The sequence below is a fragment of the Talpa occidentalis genome, unplaced genomic scaffold (assembly GCF_014898055.3).
Source record: "Talpa occidentalis isolate TD23 unplaced genomic scaffold, MPIMG_talOcc4v2.1 talOcc4.9, whole genome shotgun sequence".
Taxonomy (NCBI): Eukaryota; Metazoa; Chordata; class Mammalia; order Eulipotyphla; family Talpidae; genus Talpa; species Talpa occidentalis.
Window position 1 is genome coordinate 64,763,161 of NW_023605305.1, and position 25,306 is coordinate 64,788,466.

The 25,306-nt window shown below is 41.0% G+C and overlaps 1 protein-coding gene across 1 annotated transcript in view; it reads right to left on the minus strand.

Moving 5' to 3' along the window:
• Window positions 1-18,052: 18,052 nt before the first annotated feature.
• The window catches only part of LOC119236799 (uncharacterized), a 29,864-nt gene continuing 22,610 nt past the window's right edge, over window positions 18,053-25,306 (minus strand). Inside the window, exon 3 of the mRNA XM_054691542.1 lies at window positions 18,053-18,119. Coding sequence (XP_054547517.1) covers window positions 18,053-18,119 — 67 coding nt within the window. The remainder of the gene's footprint in view (window positions 18,120-25,306) is intronic.

Sequence of the window (25,306 nt, forward strand, 5' to 3'; positions counted from 1 at the left end):
AAACATAGTTTTCAACAACTCTTGAACTGATTAAGTTGTGATATATCTGCAGGCTTTGGTGGAGAGAGTACTCTACTGGGAATAAAAATGCCTGAATCTTGGTGTCATTTTTGTCAATAACTCTCTTTGTAATCTTGTTTGGCAAACTCTTAAATTTTCTGAGGCTTTGTTTTTTCATCCATAAGACAAAGGGGTTGGACAATTGGAAGTGGTTTTAAAGGGCAGTAGTGATTTTTGTCTACCTTGGACACTCGGCAGTATCTAAATTCATCTTTGCCTCCATTTTGCCCCACATGACTGCAGGGGTGTGCTACTGTCATCTAGTGGATAGAAGCCAGGTGTGCTGCTGAACATCTTGCAATGTACAGGAATGCCATCCACAACAAAGAATTATTCAACCCCAAATATCAGTGCTGCCAAGATTGAAAAGCCTTGGATTGAGGGAACAATACCACACTTCCATTTCCGAGAATCCTTTTTTTTTAATTCACTTCACTGGAATATATTTAATTAAAATCTAAATGACTTCTTTCTCAATCACAGATTCTTTTTTTCTTAAATGAGAGAATTAAATCTCATACACACTTTCCAGTTTTAGAATGCTCAAGCCTATTACTAGGAGGGGAATGTTAAAACTAAATGCTGTTAAATTCAAGATTATAGCAAGTCGTTTTATATTTTTGTCTCAATTACCAGTGCTACCCCTCATCCCCACAGGGCAAAGTTTGCAAGTTTGCAATCCATGGATGGAACTCAGCCTGCCGATGTGTTTTGTTTGGCCTACAGAGTGTATTAGAACTTTGAGAATTAAACTGGCTATTTCCAGTAAATATCCACATTTTTGGCTTTTCTTAAAAAATCAGAAGACTAAGGAACACTAGGCTTGATTCTTGAGTAGTAATGGTGAGCTGGAGCTGAGCAGAACCCATACCTTTAGTTAGAGCTGAATTCTTCATTTCACCAAAGTTTACACCTCATAGATTCATATTCAGACTGAGGCAGATCGTGAAATTCTGGACTTGAAACTTGTTGCTGTAATTTGTGTGGTAACCACTTTCCAAAATGACCCCAATGAACTTGTATAGTCTCCTTCCATACTGAATGAGCCTATACTGGGTAATGAATGAGATATTATAGAAATAACTATGTATATCTCTAAGGCAAACCCATAAATGACACTCGGTTTTTCCTCTACCTCTCTTATATCACTCTCTCTGGGGAAAGCCAAACTCCATATTATGAGAACTCTTAAGCAATTTTATGGGGAGGTCTGTGTAGTGAGGAACTGAATCTTCTTGTTCACAGGCATGTGGGTAAGGCATTTGGAAAGTGAATTTTCTGGCCCAGTTTAATCTTTCCCAGAACTATACCTTTGACTTACATTTTTACTGAAATCAGATGAGAGATGCTGAGATAGAGTCCTCAAGCAATATCCCAAATTGTTGACCAACAGAACTGTGTAAAATAATACATGGTTATTGGTGTTTCAGGCTGCTAAGTTTTGGGATAATTTATTACAAAGCAATAGATAATTAACAAAATAAGGGTGAGGCTTTTGGAGATCTTAGTTTGAAGACGATCACATTTTACCTATAGGAGGAAAATGAATTTATGATACAAAGACAGACTCTTACTAGGTTATTTATTTAATTATTAACTAGTTAATTGTTTAACAAACTTTGGGTTTGCTGCTCCTCTTATCTAGAGGTAGATCATTATATATATATACACATATATAATTTAAAATATGTAATTATCATTATATATGTTTTTTTATATATGTATGTACATGCTTGAATATGGGTATTCTCACTTGAATAGATTATGCAGAAGGGAAATTCCATAATAGCTACATCTAAGCGTTACAATACTTTATTGCTTCTGCCCCTTTAGAATGCTGCCCTGAGATATCATCTAGGGAAATTCAGTCCATCTCCTAGAAGAAGAATAGCCACATGGAGGAGAACTGAGCTCACCTAGTCCATAGCAACACCAGCTGGCAGCATGGTAAGAGAGACCTTCTTGGACCTTTCCACCCAGTCAGATCTCTAGTTGAATGCACCTATACAAGGAAGAGAATTGGTAAAGCCATTTTGAGGATCCTTCAAGCCAACCTATAAAATTAATTGTTATGGTTTTGAGATTGTAAGGCAAAAGGTTAAATGAAATTTATTATAGGAATTTATCAGAGTCTAGCTTTGAACTTACCATTATCAACAATATCAAAAACTTAATTGGAAGAAATAATTGTTGCTGTCTCTCTAGGATGTTGTATTTTGGAAGATTCTAAAGCTATGTAGGTGTTCATTTAGAAAGAGAACTGTTTAATTAGTGTCTTCCATAGACACGTAAAAGGCAGAATAGTGGTATCTGCATCCTCTGTAGACGCAATTTAAAAATGATAGTAACTGACCTTTCTGGGGAATTTGCTGTATGCTTTGTATATTTGCTTTATAGTGTTCATCTGGGCACAAAGAACATAATCCACAAATCTAATATTTATTTTTCATTTTGCAGGACAATTTACTTGAAGTTGGAATTTTAAAAAGCCTTAACTAACTTAACAGATGTTTGACTTGCTTTTATTCTCTAATATACACAACTTTATACTTGGATTTAAAAAGATGATCATAGAAGCAGGTATAGTATTTGATTTGATTCTTACAACATCCTTATTATATGGAAAGGGTGGTTATTGTTTTTTAAATCTTCATTTTGTAGATGAGGACCAGTCATATAATATCTGTCAACTTAAGATGTACATGTAACATAAAGGCACTTACTCCCATACATTCAGTCTTTGAATTTTGTTCCCTCTACACTATATTATGGCAGGTGTCTAAATGATTCCTAAAGTCCTTCCAGATCTAACATTCAGTAACTTGAATGAACCTAGTGTATACCATGCTATAATTCATCTAGTGGGAAACTCAATGCCAAAAGAGTGTTAGCTTTAGCAAGTGGTTACTGAGTTGGTTGGTTGTCTGGGCACTTTGACTGGCAGTGGGAGATCCTGTTTCAACATCTGTCTTGGGAGGCAAACAAACAAAGCTTTAAACTCTGTTGACACGTGTGTATGGGTGACTCAGGTTTCTGACAGGAAGATAATCACTGGAGCCCTGTTACATTATGACTGGACCAATGTTCCACTTGATGTGGAATTCCTTGGAGAGGAGCATTGTGGTTGGTTAAATTATGGGCACCATCTTTACAGTGCAAATCAGGAGGGCTGTAGGTGGCCTCAAGGCAGTCACTTTGGGGAATCGGTGGTTTTAGAGGACTGTAAGTCAGGTCTTGGGGATTGGGAGTGAGGACCAGAAAATCATATCATGTGTTTTGCAAAATGGATAGCAATAAAGTCTGTATGCCACCATTCCCTTTCCCCTTCTGCCATATCCCAAACACACATTTGTAGATATAACTTATTTTCCAGAACTACAGCACTTCTTGCCAGCCTCTGAATGCGGATTCTCCCATAAAGTATTTCCTAGCCTAAGTAGAAAGGTAACAGGAAATATTACAATGGCTTTGCCATTTAGTGCCTGTGCCCAGGTAAATCACTTATTCTCTGAATCTGTCACCTCTTCTATACAATGGTGATGTTAATATTGTTTGCCTTGTAGGGTTATTGTGAACATACAGCATTTAACAAAATGTCCATTATATAATTAAAACACACTAAATACCTGTTGTTTATTTATTGTTCTCTTTCATTGAGGTGACATTGATTTACAACACTGTATGTGACTCAAAGGCATAGGATCACACCACTTTAGATGCCTGTCACCCTTCACTGAGGCATCCTCAGCCCTCCGACATAGTTCATAATCCCCGCCCTCTGCCCTGTTTGTTTTCTCCTCTCCTTCTCCTCTTCTTATGGACTCAATTTTGTAGTCAGATTTCTAGGATTTGGTATTGGTTTGGTTTTGTCCCATGTTCTTCTATAGTCCATGTATATGTGTTTGCTATTCTCTTTCTGACTCATGTTGCTTGACATTATCCCCTCCAGTTCCTTCTATATTGTCACAAATGACAAGAATTCATACTTTTTTAGCACTGAGTAGTATTCCATTTTGTATACATACTAATGTTTCTAATCCACTCCTCTGGCTTTAAGCATTTAGGGTGTTTCCATAACTTGGCTATTGTAAATAAGACTGCAGTAAATACTGGAGAGGATGTATCCCTTTGAATTAGTGTTTATTCATTCTTCAGGTAGATACCTGAAGCTGGGATTGCTGGATAATATGGTTGATCTATTTTTAATATTTTCAGAAATCTCTACACTATTTTTGATAGGGGCTGAACCAGCCTACTTTAGGAGAAGATATATATATATATATATGTAGATATATATATATATATATATACACACATGTGTATATATATTTATAACTCCTATAAATCCATTTTGCAAAATGGGCAAAAATAAAAATGTGAAACATGAACATCTCATGAATATTACGGAAAGGTGCTTGAGCTCATTGACAAGTAAGGAATGTCCATTAAAATCAAAATGAATGTTTTCATGTCCAACAAATTGACAATAAGAAGTTCGGCAATGTTAGGATTGTCGAGGATGTGGAGAAAGAAAATTACCACACTTGTAGGAAGGAATGGGACTTAGCATAATAACCTTAGAAAGCAATTTGGCATTGTTTAGAATTGGAATATGATATGATTCAACAATTCTAATCCTACATGTATATTCCATTGATAAACTGCCCAATTGCTTAGAACCACCACCAACATGTTCATAACAGTATTATTCAAAATAGTAACAATATCAACAACAAATCCAAACGCCTACCTATGATAGATAAATTATCATATAGTCATACAGCAGTTTTTTTCTACAATAAACATGAACAAGCTACCCTTATACCATCATGATGGATAAATTGCAAAAAAATGTTGAATTGAAAGAGCAAGTCACAGAGGAATACGTTCTCTATGGTTTATTTACATAGAGGACCAACCCAGGCAAATAAACCAGAATATTGCAGAGGTAAAACAACAATGACAAAAATGATTAACATAAAATTTAGTTTCAAGGATTCCTTTTAGTGGGCAAAGGGGGAGATTTAATTCAGGACCACAGAGTGAACTATTTTGTTTGTGTTGTTCTTTAAAAGTAAAAAAAAAAGTCAAACAAAAGAAGCACTCCTACCTTCCCCAAAATCCTAGTGTTGAGCAACAAAAGAAACAAAATAAGATTTATAATGCCAATGATTTATAAGATAAAGACTTATGCATTCAAAGCAAAACTACATATTTTACATGGTTATAAGTATAATAAAATATTTCAAACTCATTTTCATGGCAAGAGGGGGATAGGAATTTGGGGAAAAAGATGAAGTGGGTTGAGTAAGTATCAAGCATGAATTAATTTTATAAAGTTTTGTGGGTTATTCATTCACTTTCAATCTTGTTTCTGAAAGTGTTTTTAAAAGTCAGAAAATGTGGCAGAAAGAGTTGCACTTCTCAGATCCATATTCCACTTTTGAGTCATTCGATTTCTCGATTATAGGTAGGCCAAGAGGAACATTCTTTACTGTAAAGGAATCCAAGTGATTTAGACAAGGAGTAATTCATTTTCTTAGGACTAAGCTGAGCCTTAGGAAATGGCAGACCTTGGCATTAGAGCGAGAACTTGAGGACAGTGCGTGTGTTGGGTATGCCTTGGACATTTCCACGCCTCTTTCCAGTCCTACTGTCGCCTCCTGTTTGTCCTCACTATCAGGGCTGAAGGAAGGAGAAAGCAGGTGCCCCCTTTCTCAGGCTAGTGTTACACAATTGATCATACAAGTGGAGTCCCTGGCCAAGCCAGATGTTTGAGTCAGAATGACGGCACACCCAGACCTTGCCCTTTACTCCAAGAGTTTCTTTGGAGACAACTCCTCAGGCTTCAAGCAAAGCCTACATGAAATGGTATGGTCTAGATTTCAGGACCCCATCCTAGCTCGCATATCTGCTACACGACAATTTGAAAGAAGGAATGACAGAGGGAGTAAGGGTTCTGGAAGACAAGCAAGCCACTAACATTAAGAGCATGGGAAGATGAACTGACTTTAATCATGGAAAGAAAAAATCTCATTCTTGTTATTTCCAAGCAAAATTAACTAATGTCAGGCCTGACACGTACACACACACACACACACACACACACACACACACTGATAAATTTATAGATTGGAAAGGTCGGGGGATCATGCATAAGTATTTCAATATTTTTGGTAAAAGTAGACAAAGACAAAGTGATAATTAGGTAGAAGGCTTTGTGTAAATACTAAAGGAGGTAAAAAGACTAAGTTGCTAGCCCTGACCCCCCAACTGGTAATCTACTGTTAAGCATTCCTCTTACACAAATGCATAAGTCAGCCTATACGTGTCTAGTGATTTCTAAGACAATAGATATTTAGGAAAGATGGAAAGGGTCCATGTGTGTTCGAATAATAAGTGACACTACTAGGCATACCACTGGCTCTCATTTGCCCTTGGTCCACCTCTGACTTCGACCATAGCTGCTGTGGGCAGGTAGGACTTGTTTCCCTGCAGGAGAGTTCCTGTCTATCAGCTTCTTATCTCAGGGCCTTCCAAGAGTCTGAGAAACTTTCAACCCACTGACAAGCACAGCTTGAGCATGATACCACATCTGGTCCCCTAGTTTTTATGGACCTTAATTTTTAGCAGGCAGTAGCTATAATACTTTGCCTGCGGCCTTTCTCCAGCATTTAAACCCAGCCTGTCTATGCTGGCAGTGCTAGTAGTGCCAGGACATGAAACTCTTACTGCCAACCCAGGGGCAGGCTTTGCACTTTAAAAACATGACTGAAGGAAATGGTGGAGAAAGACCCTCCAGCAAGCTGTACTCTCTGAGCTGTTCCCACACTGGCTCCCAGCATTTCCCAGAGCAGGCTAAGCTCTCACTGCTGGAAATGGCAGCTTGCTTGCTAATACACCTTTGCTGACTTCCTTCCCTCCTGGTACCAAGTTCCCCCCACCTCTTGCAGTATCTTCACTTGGATGTTTGCCCCAGAGTGTGCTTCTGGAGGAACCTAAACAGGACAAAGCACTGGGAGCAGTCCTCATCCAGGAATGGGCACTGGTGTGCAGGGGAAGAGGTAAGGAGAAGCCAGTACATAAGCACCCCAGTCTTCTCTCCTCTCATAGATGATTCTGGGAGGTTGGTGTGCACTTCTCAGGAGGTTCTGCAGTGGTGACCTTGATGATACACTTTCCCTTGTTTTTTTATTCCCTATTTTATTCTCTGTACTCCGCATGTCTCCTTGCTGGGATGGATCTCAAGTGAACTACCAGCATCCAGGTCTATGACTTGGGCTCTTGTTTTCTGAGGAAGCCAAACTTAGGCAGAAAGCTTTATGGGAGAGAAGGTGTGAAATGAGCTGGAACATTAACTATGGGTAGGAGTTAAGGGAATGCTCAGAGAGGATGCCAGACAGGAAAAGGAAATGACCAAAGGCAGGGAGGTGGAACTGGTAGAACATTTTCTGTTGGCTCTCATGGAAGGTTCTTGGTGGTAAGAGGTGATGGGGAACACCAGAAAGAAAGCCTTGTTCCCTGTCTTGGGCTCTTGAGAAGAAACTGCCTCACCTGAAATAGCTGGTACTGGAAGCACATGTGGAGACGAAATAGGTGCTCATGCCCTGTATCTGGTTGTCTTTCAGACTCCTTGTTGTCTGTCTCCTAAGTAGTCTGCCCCTTTTTATTGTAGCTCATATTTTTTTCTCTGTTCTTTGCCAAGCCCATTCACTACCCAGTATAGTTCCTCTCTCCCTCCTGAGTGAAGAACGAAGCTCTTGGGATCGTTCTTTTAGGTGAAATCCACCCCATATTGACTCGTAGACTGTCCCCTGCTGTTGAGGAAGGAGGCTAAATAGGAGTTCAGGATGATGTCAGCCCCCTGTCAGCGGAGGGTCAAAGAGTTTGTGGGTTGGCTAGGAAGAAATGCAAGCCAGCCAGGAGGTCCCTCTGGAATGCTGGACAGGTGGCCATGGGAGATCAGTGTGAGTCTGTGCAGGATGTTGGAATTAGTGTTGTCACTGATTAAACAGAGTGGGTTCTTGAACAAGCCACTGTCTCTAGTAAGCGAGTGTCTCTGCATAGTATTCTTCTTTCCCCTCACCCCCTGTTACCATGCAGAGGAAGTGATAGGCTAATAATGACTGTACTTGGGTTCCTACTTCAAAGCCTGTTGTGGGCTCCACCATTGTGCTTTTCCTCATCACCTGATCCTGCTCAGATAATCTGCCTGCTCAGTGAAGCATGAGTTCCAGGAAGGTTTGCTTTGCCGCAGCTCATTTGGGGAATCACCTGGGGTTTACCCTGAACTTTTGTTCATTGTTAGGGGCTTCCTCCCGCCAGCCTTCCTACATGGCTGGCTCTTGTCCAGGTACTGGGAGATACTCCAAGATGACTCGAGGGTAGGGGAAGAGCGAGAGAAACACGACAATCCACAAGAGGGAATGTGCAGGGGTGTGGTGGTGAGAGCCTGGCTTACCGCATCCATGAAAGGCTGTCAGGAAAGGAGGAAAGGCCACAGGACCTTTAAAGGTCAGAAGATATGTTCCAGCTCCCAGCTCACATGCTGTGTGCTCTTCCTCATCCTCTCTCCATGCCTCAACTTTCCATCTGTAAAATCCGGGTGATCTCTAAGGGTTCTTCCATGAAAGCACAGTTCTGTTTTATTGGAGGCCCCAATCCAGATGTTACACTAGTCCACATTCATTTTTCAAACTCTGTTCTCATTAAATACATTCTTCATTCTGCCAGAATGCCATTTCTAATTAGAAATATGATACTTTGCAGTAATTATAAGGAAAAAGCCGAAAGGGTGACATACATATGAGATCTTTCAAAATCTGAGCTCATTTCATCTCTCAGCCTGCAGAGCCCTGCCTGGTCTGTATCACTGATGCTTCATTGACTCTAAGCACCCAGATTGCTGTTGAAATATCTTTCTGCCTCTATTTCCTTATTTATAAAAATATAATACCAACCATACCAGCAGACAGGAGTACCAAAATAATACCATTTTTAGAGTAGGTAAAACCTGAGCCTAAGCTGAGCTCTGCCATTTGCTGCTTTCATGTGTAAGGACATGGCAGATTCCTTTGGAGTTCTGTTGTTTTTAAAATGTGATTAAAGTGAGAAATAGGTATGAAGGATAGGAAGTTAATAACCCAACTTTTGGTTCATAATAGGTGGCTCATACATTGCTAGAATCACTAATATTCTCCTTTTGGTAAGTTTCTGTTTATCCTTTTAAAACCCACTGTGACCTCCTCTGTGAGGCTTCTCCAGGAGAGCAGAGCTTGCTTTTTCTTAAAGCTCTGTTCCAATTTCTTACAGTATTCACTAGTATTTTTATTATCTATTTACCTATTTGTCTCACCTACCAGACTGCAGCCTCCTTGGGGAAAAGAGCTCTATTTCATTTTTCTCTTCATCTCTTGTGCCCTGCACAAGGCCTATCCAGAGGTAGGTGCTCAGTGAAGTTTAAATGAATGAGCAAATGACTGTTTTTGCTCTTGGGTAGAAAGAAATTTCATTAACCACCCAGAGGAAGGAAATGGTCAGAATGTGTAGGCTTGTTTAGTCTGCTCCATGAACTAGGCACGCCCACCCTCTCTTGATCCCTCTTCAACTCTGTTCTTTGGCAAATGTTGGAAGGTCATGTGGCATCGGATCTCAGTCTCCTTATCTAGACAAGTGTGATGAGGCTAGGGAAGCCTCCACACCCTCTAACCAAATAGACCGCCAGCTCTAACTGGGAGTGCTTGAAAAACAAAATCTATATTCAACTTTGGGAGGGCTGGGACGGTTAATATAACAATGGAAACTCATCAAAAGTGCCTGGTAAACTGGCCTGCTATACCAGGATAGCAGGGCACAAAAGGATATACGGGAAGTTCTATAATCTCTGGAAATAAGGTCTTCATCAAACTGTGTTATTTTCACATTGTAATGGCAGGAATGACACAGGGTGGGTTTTCTATGACACGAGCAGACGGGGTAAAGAAGAAGTGAGTCCTGGGGCTCTCAGTGGCTTTTGCAGGCGTTTACTGGGATTTACCAGGTACACAGCAGGCAGGGGTGCTGGAGGACCGGGAGGCTGGCAGGCCTCCCAAACCCCAGCAAGTCTTCACTCTGTCTGGGCTCTCCGGCCTTCTCTGGTGGTCTCTGCTTCTCTGCTCTCATGGTTCTGCTCTCTACTGGCGTCCCCCGTGACGCCGCCCTTATAAGCCCAGTCTTAGGCCAGGTGAATCCCATCTACATATTCCCACACCCTACTCCAGATGCCCGCCATCAGGCATGCATTCAGGACTGCAGGGATCTGTCATCAATCCTAATGGCGGGAGGGCAGAAAAGCCTGATACTTTTTTCCTTACCCTACACACATGTAGAGAGAAATGGCCTGGAGTAATAAAAAGAGCAAGGATTTTAAAGTTAGCAGCAAGATCAGACTTTGCATGTCAGTCAGCTGGGTGAAACCTAACCTTTTTAATTTAATATGTTTCTGCATTGAAGAATTCTCTTACAGTTTGATGGAATGGTGAAAAGAGCAAGATAAGAAAAGTTCTTTGTCACTCTAAATTGCTCTATAGGTTTTATATTTTCTAAGTACTTAATAAAGGACAACAACTCTGAGAGGACAGGCAGTCGTAACTGTTGATGTTGGATACTTTCCCTAGCCCCTCTGGATCCACTCCCATCCCTTTCTACTCCGCTCTGTGCCCCCACGAGACAGATCTCTAAGGACCCAACGGATTCAGGCGCCAAAAGGTCAAGTGTGTTGCACAATTTGGCTAATAGATGAATGGTTTCTGAATTTAGGGTACTGACCTCAAAACCCTTCCTTATTCTCTTATATATACTCTCACATTTATTTATTAGCACTTACAAGATAGACTCAGATGCATTTTCTCATTTGAATGGCACAATAATCTTATAAATGGGGGATTATTATGCATATTTTATTGATGTAAAAACTCAGCTTCCGAGAACTAGTAGCTTTCTTATTGTTAAGATATGCTTGATTAAATACAAATTTTCTTATTTCTTACTTCCTATGGCTAAAAGGGACAATACTTGATGATGATTCAATTATTAACAGATTTATTCAGCCAGTCTTACATGCATTTTTCCATTTCCCCAACACTGATTTTGCATCGATTATGTCAGATGCTGATGAACTGTAAAGGACCAGATAGTAAGTATTTTAGGGGTGTAAGCATTATATTGTTGCTGAGGGCCAACTGGAAGAAGAGGTGGGAGAATTTGCCTTGAATGGGAGAAGGATGTCTGTCGGTCTGGTATAGGATCCCAGGAGGGAAGGCTGAATTTTGATGTAGGTGTTTAAAGTTGTGGATTTCGGAAGGAGAGTTTTCAAGTGCTTAAGTGATAGACTCAGTTTTCCCTGAAAAGGCAAGCAGTTTATTTGTTAAGAAAAGGGACCAGTTTGCACTTCCATCAGCAGTGCAGGAGAGTTCCTTTCTCTCCACATCCTCGCCAACATTTGTTGTTGCTAGTTTTTTTATGCCATTCTCACTGGTGTAAGATGGTATCTCATTGTAGTTTTGATTTGCATTTCCCTGATTGCAAGTGACATTGAACATTTTTTTCACATGCCTGGTGGCCATTTGTATTTCCTCTTTGGAGAGTTTTCTTTTTAGCTCTTCTGCCCATTTTTTGACTGGATTATTTTCTTTGTTTTTGTTGAGTCTCATCAACTCTTTGTAGATTTTTATGATCAGTCCTTTATAATTAGTGTTGTGTGCAAAAATTTTCTCCCAGTCATTGGGGTTTCTCTTTGTTTTGGTTATTGTTTCTTTTGCTGTGCAGAAGCTCTTTAATTTGATATAGTCCCAGCTGTTTATCTTTTTCTTCACTATCACTGCTTTGGGTGATGCGTCTTTGAGGTGCATGTCCTATAGTGTTTCACCTATATTTCCTTCTATATATTTTATGGTTTCAGGTCTTATGTCTAGTTCTTTAACTCATTTTGAGTTGGTTTTTATGCATGGTGTGAGGTAATAGTCAAGCTTCATTCTTTTGCATGTAGCAAACTGGTCCAGCCACTATGGAAAACTGTGTGAAGATTTCTCAACCTACTAAAGATAGAGCTTCCATATGATCCAGCAATTCCACTCCTAGGTATTTACCCAAAGGACACAGAGACATTAATTCTAAAGAACACCTGCACCCCTATGTTTATAGCAGCACAATTTACAATAGCTAAGCTTTGGAAACAACCCAAATGCCCAAAAATAGATGACTGGATCAAGAAGATGTGGTACATATACACAATGAAATATTACTCAGCATTCAAAAAAGATAAACAAATGCAATTTGCAGCAACATGGATGGAGATGGAAGGGATCATGCTCAGCAAAATAAGCCAGAAAGAAAAAGAAAAATACCGGATGGTCTCACTCATAGCAGGAATCTAGAAAACCTAAATAAGGGACCAGGAAAAAGAATAACTATAAGAAAGAAAAAAAAATCAAAATCAGCAAACAACTGTGAACCAGAGATACACTTTGGGGGGGGGGGCGGGAAAAGGAGGGATTGGGGTCAAAATCAGGGGTTGCAATTGTGTGGGGAATATAAAAACAAAAAAAGGAAAAAAAAGAAAAGAAAAAAAGAAAAATAAATAAATTTAAATAATTTAAAAAAGTAAAATAAAATAAAATAAAATAAATTACAGACTGTAGGGTCAGGAATGGGCCACTGAGCAGGTTTTCTGATCCAGCAGACTGGGTAAAGGAGGAATCAGAGTCCTCAGTGGTTTTTTGCAGGTCTTTTATTGGGATTACCAGTTACATGGCAGGCAGAGGCGCTGGGGGGCTGGGAGGCTGGCAGGCCTCCCAGCCCCCAGCAAGTCTTTACTCTTTCTGGGCTCTTGGCTTCTCTTTCAGCTTCTTTTTCTGCTTCTGCTGACGTCCCCATGATGCCGCCCTTAAAAGCCCAGTCTTAGCGCAGGTGAATCCCATCTACCTATGCCCACACCCTACTCCAGGTGCCCGCCATCAGGCATGCATTCAGGACTGCAGGGATCCATCATCTATCCTGATGGCCGGAGGGCAGAAAAGCCTGACATTTTTCCTTACCCTACACAGACCTTAAAAAAAGAAAGAGAGAAAGAAAAGGGAAGCAGGAATTTAGAAAACCTAAATAATGGACCAGGAAAAAGACTAATTAATATAAAGTAAAAATCAAAATCAACAAGCAACTATAAACCAGAGACACACTATAGCTGGGGTAAGGAAGGGGAGAGGAAGGACTAGGGTCAAAATAAGGGGAGGGGGTGCAATTGTATGGGGAATATAACCAAAATGAAAATGCATACATTGTGCAAAAATGAAAAATGATGTAAGAATTATATAAAATAAAATATTAAATTTTAAAAAAAAGAAAAGAAAAGGGAAACAGCAATTAGGCTTGACTAGAGTAAGATGTGAAATAATTGCTTTGGTAAAAAGTCCCAATGAACTTGGAACCAAAAATTTTCAGTGGCACCCATCCCTTCAATTGTGTCATTTCTTTGAATAGTATTCAGCAACTAAGGGAGGAAGTAAAATGGTTACATTGATTTAAGTTTGCAGATTAGAGTGTAGTATGGTAGAAGTAGATTGGGAGGATGAGGGTAGATTGATAGAATGAGGGTACTTGCAATAAAGTAATTACAGTGATAGACTATCTAGTTCCAGTGGATAGGGAAGGAAGTGAAGGCAGGAGAAGGCTGATAGAGAGGGGAAAAAGATCAAAGAACTTTGGAAAGACTTGCAATGAGTTTAAAAAATATGCATGGCATGCCTATGGAAGGGAAAACTGAACCAGTGGGAAGGTAGCATTGGAGAGTTGTCCGTTAGAATTTAAGATGTTCCAAGTGAAATATTTCTTTTTAATAATAAGCTCCATGACGAAGCCATAAAATGCATTAGTAAATTGGGACTATCGTAGTTGGTCAAGGAAATTTGAAGTGATAATAATAACATCTAATTCACATCTGTGTGATATTTTATAGATTGCAAAGCATTTTCAAAACCGCTGCCTCATATAACCTCATCCTATGAGAAGGATAGGGCATGAATTATCTTTACTATTATCTCAATTTTACACATGAAACAATTGAGGATTAAATTCATTAAGTATGTTACTAGATTGTTCTAAGTGATGAAAATTCCAACTAGTTTGAAATCACCAGCATCTGGATCAAAGTTGAAGAAATTCAGTCATTGTCACCAATTCATACACTTTACTGCTATATATACACCAAATGAAAATTCTAGATGCTATAAATTTGACAACAACAAGAGCAACAACTGCTCCTTTTGAACAGATGGTAGACTAGAAGCATGGAGAGTTTTTTTGTTGTGGTTGTTCTCAACAAAATATTCTTTTCAAATTAAAAAAAAAAGTCATTTACCTGTCTAGAGGACTATCTGTTTAGTTATAACCAGTAATGTCACAAGGTTCTCTTGTTCCCTGACCCTACTCATCAGCAACAGTGCTCCTGGAAGTCCTGCTTTTCATTCCTACTGTGGCTTGGCAACTCCCCTGAGCTCCCCGAGGTTCTCAGGCTTGGTGAAGATGAAGGGAGATCAGATCCAGCAGCTGTGGGTGGAGGAGGGTTCAGGAAACAGGCGCCAGAGAGAGGTAATTCATCCAAATGGCAAAACAGAGGCAGGATCGTGGGGAGCTGGAAGCTGCCCAAACAGGGTAAGGGGGAGAGATGCCCCTCCATTTCCAGCTCAGATTTCTTTTTGCCTCTTTTGCTTCATGCTGGTCTAGTATAGTCCCAAACTGGGTGTCAGATTCCATCTCAATCCCTGGTTGTGTGCTGGTTCCTCAACCAGATACCACAGCTTGGCTTATAAAAGTTATTAACTACCCTCCGATCCCTAGTCACCCAACTGTTTCAAGTTCTGTTCATCAGGAAATACTGTTTCAGCCAAACCACTGTGGTGTTTGGAAGGACCAAATTAGATTTACTTTATTTCTGCCACTCTTCTCCTCTGTGACTTTGTATATGCCACTCTCTCTCTCTTGACCTCATTTTCTCATCTGTGGAATTAGTTGGTTGAACAACTGATAATGACAAATAGGTCTCTATAAGCACCAACTCAGAATCACTGGTAGTGGCTTCTCGGTTCTCTGTTGAGAAACATCTGGTGTGTGCTAAGGTTAAGGAGAATTAGCATTCCCCTTTGGCTATAAGGTAGTTGTTCTCAAATACAGAATTTGTTAAAGTAGTGCTGCACCACACACCCAGAGTTTTTGATTCAGTGGGTCCGAGACTGGCATGAGAGTTTGCATTTCTAGCAAGTCCGTGATTAGGCTGATGCTGTTGGTTCAGGAACCATATATTAGAACCACTGCTGTAGTATTTATTTCCTTATGAATCAATTTAGTTTTCTTTAAACACTGAAAATCTTATCACTAACTACTTGATACAAATGCGCAGACATAGGGCCCCAAACTTCTTTAAGGAAGTTAAAGGTTACAGATTCATTGAATAGAACAAGTTATAGTTCTGGTCTTTCAAAAAAAGAGCAGACTAGCTATAAGCATGAAATTCTGTTTTTCTAGTTCATATTTAACTAATATGGTAAGACAGAAAGAGTATGTGCTTTGGAATTAGATATACCCGAGTTTAAATCCTGTGATTCTACAGTTTATTAAGTATTTGACCTTGGACCAAACTCCTTGGCTTCACTTACTATGGTGAATTCATGACCTTTTATTTTTTGACCACTATTCTGTTCCCAATGTCCAATTTATAGAAGGCAGTAAAAAAAAAAAAAATACACAGTGACCATGGGGATGACTCTGTATGTCAATGAATATGCAATGAATTGTAGTACAAAAATCTACTGAACTTCTACAGAAATTATTTTTGCCTTCTCAGTGTGTAGGGATTAAGCAATAAATTCTAAATGATCTTTAGAAATTGTCACATTTGTGTGCATATTTGTGGTTAATATAGATTGAACTCTATATTACAACTAGGTGAGGATAAGAACATGCAGTTTTTTATTCTTTATGACTCTAATATTACTCATGAACCTCATCCTTCTGCTTATCAGTGAGGAATGGGAGAGATAACAATCAAAGTTATCTTGGTTTCAACTTTTGAGTGTGTTGTATTTCTCAAAAATATTTAGTTTTCTGGAACCCCTTCTGCTCTCTTCTCACAGACGACACTCTAGGTAAAGAAAGGCTAGGTGATTCTACTGTGGCCAGAATATGACCCCTCACTGGTTCTTATGGTATAGTGGTCGTTCTGACCTTGCCTATGGAAAGGTGGTCAGTAGGTACAATCTGTTCAGCTGACTCTTTGGAACACCATTCAGATGCCACTGTAGGATCCATTGTTTTGGCCATTTGTCTCTTGTTGCTAAGGCCAAACTCTCTGTCATCTCTTTGTCATTTTCTTGGGATTCTACAGCTCTCTTGGCCCTCTCTGAACACCCATGTCTCCTCACTGGAGTAAGGGCAATTTCTGGGCTTCTGCTATGAAGCAGCCATGTGTAAGGGTCAGGAATGGACACAAAGCAGGTTTTCTGATCCCATGCAGACCAGGTAAAGGAGGAGTCAGAGTCCTCAGTGGTTTTGCAGGTTTTTTTATTGGGGTTCACCAAGCATATGGCAGGCAGGGGTGCTGGGGTCCGGGATCCGGGAGGCTGGCAGTCCTCCCAGACCCCAGCAAGTCTTCACTCTATCTGAGCTCTCCGGCCTTCTCTCAGCTTCTGCTGCTTCTTTCTCGGCTTCTCTTTTGGCTTCTGCTTCGGCTTTTGCTGGCGTCCCTGTGACGCCGCCCTTAAAAAGCACAGTCTTAGCCCAGGTGAATCCTATCTACATCTGCCCACACCCTATTCCGGGTGTCTGCCATCAGGCATGCATTCAGGACCACAAGGATCCATCATCTATCCTGATGGCAGGAGGGCAGAAAAGCCTGACATTTTTCCTTACCCTACAGTCCACCCCCTCAGGGTTTTCTGCCATTCAATCTACATATATACAATTTTCTTAGCAAACATAAACAATGCAGCCATGGCCCACAAAAGCAAATAGATCACAATATAACAACATACAACAGAACACAAATAAGTCCAGGCAGGGCCCCAACCTAGTGCAAAAGACAATTATTGGTACCAGAAGATGAACCACCAAATCTGCTGCCGAAGGCACTGCTCATATGAGGGAGGGGAACCACTCACGGCATCTACTATATCACACCAGGAGCCGTCAGGCTTCCTGGCCTTCTCTGGCTGTAGTCTCGGCTACAAGCCACACACCGCATCCACCCCCAGGATGCACTCACTCTGGGATTGGCGATTCTATTCTGTTGGGTGTAATCGCCAACCCTCAGGGTTTCTGTCTGCAGTCGCTCTAACATTCGGCTTTCATAGCCACCAATGCGACTCGCAGACCCCTGCACTCAGGCCAACCCACTGCACAAGCACATGGGTCGGGGATCCAAACTCTACATTCGGCTTGGGCTCCACCCCAAGCTACGTTCCCCACCCGTCCCCCAAGGACGGGTTCCTCAGCAACTCACCCTCACTCAGGAATGAGCAGGGCATCACCCACAGGTGATTTTACGAGACTCACAGGTCTTCAGCATACTCAGGCTGCTTAACAGCCGCTCAGGGCTTCCCAAACTTAGCATCAGCACCAGCTTTTGCCTTCTCAGTTGGCTTTTCTCCTCCGCCTAGCTGCTGGGCATACACAGGCTGCTTTTGGCCATCAGGGCCCACTGGCCACCCCCAGATTCCCATCTCCTGGGGTTTACAAACAAAACTGTTCCACCCCGAGGGTCCCCAAACATATCAACCTGCAAGGTTCTCCGCCTTCTGGCGGGATTGTCAGTCCAAGTTCATCAGTCCGAGTCCATCAGTCCAAGTCCATTAGGCCAAGTTCGTTGGCCTCTCCCTGAATCAGCACTGGTGAGCTCCGAATCGTGGTCCTCTCTTCCGACGATTCTTGCTGCCTCAGGGGTTGTTGGCTGGTCCTCTTGGGCGTCTCATTCATGCAAGATCTCGTCCTGTAGCTTCCGGACCTTGTCCATCTCCTGTGCCGCCATGGTGCCTCTAGCGTTGTCACAGGGAAACAGTCTGTTACTCCTTATTCCCTCCAGGTCTTCGGAGGGCTCCATACCCGTCTGCATGGATCATCTTGCCGACTTATGCCAATTGTAAGGGGCAGGAATGGACACTGCAGGTTTTCTGATCCAGCAGACTGGGTAAAGGAGGAGTCAGAGTCCTCAGTGGTTTTGCAAGTTTTTTTATTGGGGTTCACCAGGCATATGGCAGGCAGGGGTGCTGGGGGGCCGCGAGGCTGACAGACCTCCCAACCCCCAGCAAGTCTTCACTCTATCTGGGCTCTCCGGCCTTCTCTCGGCTTCTCTTCGGCTTCTGCTGCTTCTTTCTCAGCTTCTCTCTTGGCTTCTGCTTTGGCTTCTACTGGCGTCCCTGTGACGCCGCCCTTAAAAAAAGCCCAGTCTTAGCCCAGGTGAATCCTGTCTACATGTGCCCACACCCTATTCCAGGTGCCCGCCATCAGGCATGCATTCAGGACCGCAAGGATCCGTCATCTATCCTGACGGCAGGAGGGCAGAAAAGCCTGACATTTTTCCTTACCCTACACCATGGTACTTACCCTACACCATGGTACTTAAGCTATAACTTGACTCTAAGTTATAGCTATGTTAGAAAAATTCATTACAGTTTATTGGAAAGAACTCAAAAGTAAGTTCCAGAAGTGCGGTGTTCAGGTCCTTTCATTACCTCCTGCTAGCAATGGGAGTTGGAAGTAATTGCTTAGCCCTCTGAGTTGCCATTTCTTCTTTTCTCCCAATAGATTTACATGTAGTATTAAAGAAAGGACTAATGTGTTGATCTAAAGAAAAGTTTTATGTAGAATTTTACCTGAAGCAGACATTTCTCTGAAGCTTCCTCACTAATCTCTGAACTCCCTGAGAGCAAATCAGGTCTTTCTCAGATTAGGTTTCTTTGCTCGTTATTACCATCCCAACAATTAGCAGGCAGTCCACAAATATTGCATGCACAAGTCAGTGAAAGTGATAATGCATATGAGGTATGCACAGTTCTAGAGAAATAGTGAGCACTCCAAAGTGGTGGTTTAACTCCTATATATTATTGACATATTCTTGTTTTTTTGGTTATTTTTATTGTTGCTTTTATAAATTCCTGGAACTAGAAATATATTTTTTTTTTTTTTTTTTTTAAATATTAAATTTTATTTTTATATTCCCCCATACAATTGCAAACGCCCCATTCTGACCCCAATCCTTCCCCTCCCGCCCCCCACCCCCCAAAAAGTGTCTCTGGTTCATAGTTTTTTTGTTGATTTTGATTTTCACTTTCTTATATTCATTTTCCTGGTCCCTTATTTAAGTTTTCTAGATTCCTGCTATGAGTGAGACCATCCGGTATTTTTCTTTTTCTTTTTGGCTTATTTCGCTGAGCATGATCCCTTCCAGTGCCATCCATGTTGCTGCAAATTGCATGTGTTTATCTTTTTTGAATGCTGAGTAATATTCCATGGTATATATGTACCACATCTTCTTGATCCAGTCATCTATTTTTGGGCATTTGGGTTGTTTCCAAAGCTTAGCTATTGTAAACAGTGCTGCTATAAACATAGGAGTGCAGGTGCTCTTTGGAATTGATGTTTCTGTGTCCTTTGGGTAAATACCTAGGAGTGGAATTGCTGGATCATATGGAAGCTCTATGTTTAGTAGGTCCAGAAATCTCCACACAGCTCTCCATAGTGGTTGGACCAGTTTGCACTCCCACCAACAGTGCACAAGAGTTCCTTTTTCTCCACATCCTCGCCAACATTTGTTGTTGCTAGTTTTTTTAATATGTGCCATTCTCACTGGTGTCAGATGGTATCTCATGGTAGTTTTGATTTGCATTTCCCTGATTACAAGTGATGTTGAACATTTTTTCATATGTCTGTTGGCCATTTGCATTTCCTCTTCAGAGAAGTTTCTTTTTAGCTCTTCTGCCCATTTTTTGACTGGATTATTTTCTTTGTTGTTGCTGAGTCTCATCAGCTCTTTGCAGATTTTTGTGATCAGTCCTTTATCATTAGTGTTGGGTGCAAAAATGTTCTCCCAGTTGGTGGGGTTTCTCTTTGTTTTTGTTATTGTCTCTTTTGCTGTGCAGAAGCTCTTTAATTTGATGTAGTCCCAGCTGTTTATCTTTCTCTTCACTATCACTGCTTTGGGTGATGTGTCTGTAAAGATGTCTTTGATGTGCAAATCCCGTAGTGTTTCGCCTATATTTCCTTCTATGTATTTTATGGTTTCAGGTCTTATGTCTAGTTCTTTAATCCATTTTGAGTTGATTTTTGTGTATGGTGTGAGGTAGTGGTCAAGCTTCATTCTTTTGCATGTAGCGACCCAGTTTTCCCAGCACCATTTATTGAACAAACTTTCTTTGCTCCAATGCATGTTCTTTGCTCCTTTGTCAAAGATTAGTTGACCATAAATCTGTGGGTTTATTTCTGGATTTTCTATTCGATTCCATTGGTCTGTATGTCTGTTCTTGTTCCAATACCATGCAGTTTTGATGATTATGGCTTTGTAGTATAGTTTGAAGTCTGGGAGTGTGATGCCTCCATTTCCTTCTTTTTTTTTCAGTAGAGCTTTGGCTATTCGGGGTTTTTGGTGATTCCATATGAATTTCATCAATAATTGTTCTATTTCTTTGAAGAATGCCATTGAGATTTTGATTGGAATAGCATTGAATCTGTATATTGCTTTTGGTAGGATGGCCATTTTAATAATGTTTATTCTTCCAATCCATGAGCAGGGGATGTCTTTCCATTTCTTTGTGTCTTCTTCTATTTCTTTTAACAGTGTTTTATAGTTTTCTTTGTATAGGTCCTTTACCTCTTTTGTTAGATTTATTCCCAAATATTTGATTTTTTTTGTTTCGATAATAAAAGGGGTGGTTTTTTTGATTTCTTCTTCTTCAGATTTATTGTTTGTGTATAGGAAGGCTACTGACTTTTGCGTGTTGATTTTGTATCCTGCCACTTTACTGAATTGATTGATGAGTTGAATTAGTTTTTCTGTGGAGATTTTGGGGTTCTCTATGTATATTATCATATCATCTGCAAATAGTGATAGTTTGACTTCTTCTTTTCCTATTTGGATTCCTTGGATGTCTTTCTCTTGTCTTATTGCTCTGGCTAGGACTTCCAGTATTATATTGAAAAGCAGTGGTGAGAGTGGACATCCTTGTCTTGTTCCAGATCTTAATGGAATTGCTTTCAGCTTTTCACCATTGAGAATGATACTGGCTGTTGGCTTGTCATAGATGGCCTTTATGATGTTGAGGTATGTTCCTTGTATCCCAAGAATTTCAAGGGCTTTTATCATGAATGGGTGTTGCACTTTGTCGAAAGCTTTCTCAGCATCTATTGATATTATCATATGGTTTTTATATTTCTTTTTGTTGATGTGTTGGATAACGTTGATTGATTTTCGGATGTTAAACCATCCTTGTGCCCCTGGAATGAATCCAACTTGGTCGTGGTGAATTATCTTATGGATACATTGTTGGATTCTGATAGCTAAAATTTTATTGAGGATTTTTGCATCAGTGTTCATTAGGGAGATTGGCCTATAGTTTTCCTTTTTTGTGTTGTCCTTATTCGGTTTTGGTATTAGTGTAATATTGGCTTCATAGAACGTGTTTGGTATTGTCCCTTCCTTCTCAATTTTTTGGAAGAGTTTGTGAAGGATAGGCACTAATTCGTCTCTGAATGTTTGGTAGAATTCATTTGTAAATCCATCAGGTCCTGGGCTTTTGTTTTTGGGGAGGTTTTTAATTACCATTTCAATTTCGCTGCTTGTAATTGGTCTGTTTAGGTGTTCTATTTCTTCTTTATCTAGCTTTGGGTGATTGTAGAGTTGTAGGAATTTGTCCATCTCCTCTAGATTGTTGAACTTGTTTCCATATAACTGTTCATAGTAGTTACTGATTATTCTTTTGATTTCTGCTGTGTCCGTTGTGATTTCTCCTCTTTCATTTATGATTCTGTGCATTTGTGCTTTCTCCCTTTTTCCTTTGTGAGCCTGGCTAGGGGTTTGTCTATTTTATTTATTTTTTCAAAGAACCAGCTCTTGGTTTCATTGATCTTTTGGATTGTTTTTTTAGTTTCAATTTCATTTATTTCTGCTTTGGTTTTTATTATTTCTTTTCTTCTACTGGTTCTGGGGTTTTTTTGTTTGTTCTTTTTCTAGATCTTTGAGCTTCGAGATTAGGTTGTTTTTTGAGTTCTTTCTTGTTTTTTGATGTGAGCTTCTATTGCTATATATTTTCCTCTTATTACTGCTTTTGCTGCATCCCATACATTTAGGATATTGGTGTCCTCCTTGTCATTCAATTCAAAGAATTTTTTAATTTCTTCTTTGATCTCCTCGTTAGTCCAGTGGTCTTCCAGTAGTGTGGCTTTTAATCTCCATGAGGTAGGATAGTTCCTTGCCTTCTTTTTATGATTTATTTCTAGTTTGATGCCTTCGTGGTCAGAAAAGATGGTTGGTATGATTTCAATCTTGGTGTATCTGTTGATGTTTGTCTTGTGCCCAGTATGTGATCGATCCTGGAGAATGATCCGTGTGCGCTTGAGAAAAATGTGTACTCCGTTTTTTTTGGGTTTAGTGTTCTATAGATGTCTGTTAAGCCCAAATGCTCTAGGTCCTTATTTAGAGCTTTAGTTTCTTTACTTATTTTTTGTCTTGTTGATCTATCCATTGTTGATAGTGGTGTGTTGAAGTCTCCCACTACATATGTGTTTTCTCTGATGTCTGTTTTCAGAGAGGACAACAGTTGTCTGATATATTTTGGTGCTCTTTCGTTTGGTGAGTATATGTTAATGAGTGTTATTTCTTCTTGAAGTATTGTCCCCTTAATCATAATGTAGTGACCATTGGGGTCTCTTTTTATTTTTTTGAGTTTGAAGTCTGTTTTATCTGATATAAGTATAGCTGTTCCTGCTTTCTTTTTTGGCCCATTTGCTTGTAGGATTGTTTTCCATCCTTTGACTTTGAGCCTATTTTTATCTTTTGTAGCTAAATGTGTTTCCTGGAGACAGCAAAAGGTTGGGTTTTGTTTCTTAATCCAGGCTGCAACTCTGTGTCTTTTTATTGAAGAGTTTAGTCCATTTACATTTAGAGTTAATATTGATATGTTAGCATCTGTATTTGCCATTATGTTTGTCTTTCCTTGATTTTATTTATTTATTCTTTTAATAACTTTTTTTTTTTTTTGGTCTTCTTTCGTTGTTATTCGTCCCTCTGAGGTTCTGGCTTTAGGATTCCTTGTAGTTTTTTGGAGTGGGGGTTTAGTCGCAATGAAATTCCGGAGTTTCTCTTTGTCTGGGAAGGTCCATATTCTTTCTTCATGGAGGAAAGAGAGCTTTGCGGGATAGAGTATTCTTGGTTGGCATCTGTTTTCTTGGAGTCTGTTGACTATGTCCCTCCACTCTCTCCTTGCCCGTAGTGTTTCTTCAGAGAAGTCTGATGTCAGCCTGATTGGTTTTCCTTTGAATGTTATCTGTTTCTTCCCTCTTGTCAGCTTCATTATTTTTTCCTTGTCCTGGATTCTTGGGAGCTTTACTATTATGTGTCTTGCTGTGTTTTTCCTTTCGTCGTGGAAGTTTGGTGTTCTTCTTGCTTCTTGTATATCAATTTTCAGCTCCTTCTTCTCATTTGGGAAGTTCTCTTCAATTATATCCATGAATATTTTCTCTGTTCCTACATCTCTCTCCTCTCCTTCTGGAATTCCTATAACTCTTATATTTCCTTTCCTCATGGAGTCAGATAGTTCCCGAAGTCTTTCTTCATTCTTTTTCCTTCGTACTTCTCTTTCCTTTTCTGTTTGGTTCTTTTTATTTCTGTGTCTTCAAGATTACTTATTCGTTCTTCCATTTCATCTATTCTGCTTTCATTGCTTTTCCCAGAGTTCTTTAGTTCCTCCATTAATTCTTTGATCTCCTGCATTTCTCTTACTTCCCTCTTTAGGGACTCAATTTCCTTCTTCTGATCTATCACTTTTTTAATCATGGCAATTTTAAATTCTCTTTCTGGAAGGCTCAGAAGTTCTTCCAAGTTGCTGTCGTTGCAATCTGGGGAGTGGTTTTTCTTTTTGTGGTGTGCTTCTTTCCTGAGGAGTTTTTAGGTTGCGTGTGGTTCTTCTACTCCCTACTGTCTGTTTTCTAATTTGTCGTATGCGTTGGGACACTGTGTTGCTCGGACTGACTGACATCTTGGGTGAACTTCTCCGCTCCCCTCTGGCTCTTCCAAGAGCCATCTCTGTCTTCTGGGGGAGCTTTCTGCTGGTTTTAGGCAGTTTTTTACTGAAGAAATGTCCCTGTTCTCAAATGGCGAAGCGGGATGCAGTCCCTGCGCCTCCGGTTTTCAGGCACACTCTTCTGCGCCCCCGGTCTGCCCCGGACGTGGGTGCCTGCTCCCTCTGTGGGCTCAGACTGCTGGTCGGAAGGGGCCTGGCGTGGAATAACTTCCCGGCTGGCCACTGGGTCCTCCAGAAACTTCTGCCCTTTTCAAGCAGTCTTAAGAAATGTCCTGTTTTATAGGGTGTTAGTGACTTTTTTTTTTCCTGTCGCTAGGTGGCGCCAGAGATCTCTCCTATTGTCCTTGGGGGCTGTTTTTCGCCTCCCCCACCCCGTGGGACAGAGAACAGAGCGGGAATGGTAGGGTACACCTCAACAGCTTTGGGTGCTGTGTCTGCCTTGTGCCCCACCGTCGTGGAGAACCACGCCCCGAATTTTCGTGCCCCGGGTCTCAGTTCAAGCCCTCAGGCCAGGACGCGGGCTGTAGCCCAGTTCAGTGGCGCGGGAAATGGCGCCTTTTGCACCCGGCTCCCGTGCCTGGGCGCCTGGTTCCTGCTTACTCAGGGAGGGACCTTCACCTCAGTTAGGACCTCCGTGCGTCTCCCCGCCAGCCTAGGTCGTCTCCCCGCAAGCCTAGGTCGCAGGCGCGGGGACCTGGGCAGCCGCGATCCAGGTCTGCACTTGCTTTTCAAGCGCGCCAGGCGCGCCGCGTGTGCCCGCGCAGCTTACCGGCAGCCCGGGCGTGTGTTCGTCTCCCGGGGTCTTTGTTCTTCTCTAATGGCGCCCGGAGCCGTCGCTCACCGCTGGCGGCGGATCCTGCGGTTCGCCTCAGCTCCCGTTCACGGGGTGGTGTGCTGCCAATAGTTCCTTTCCGCTCACAGTCCCGTGC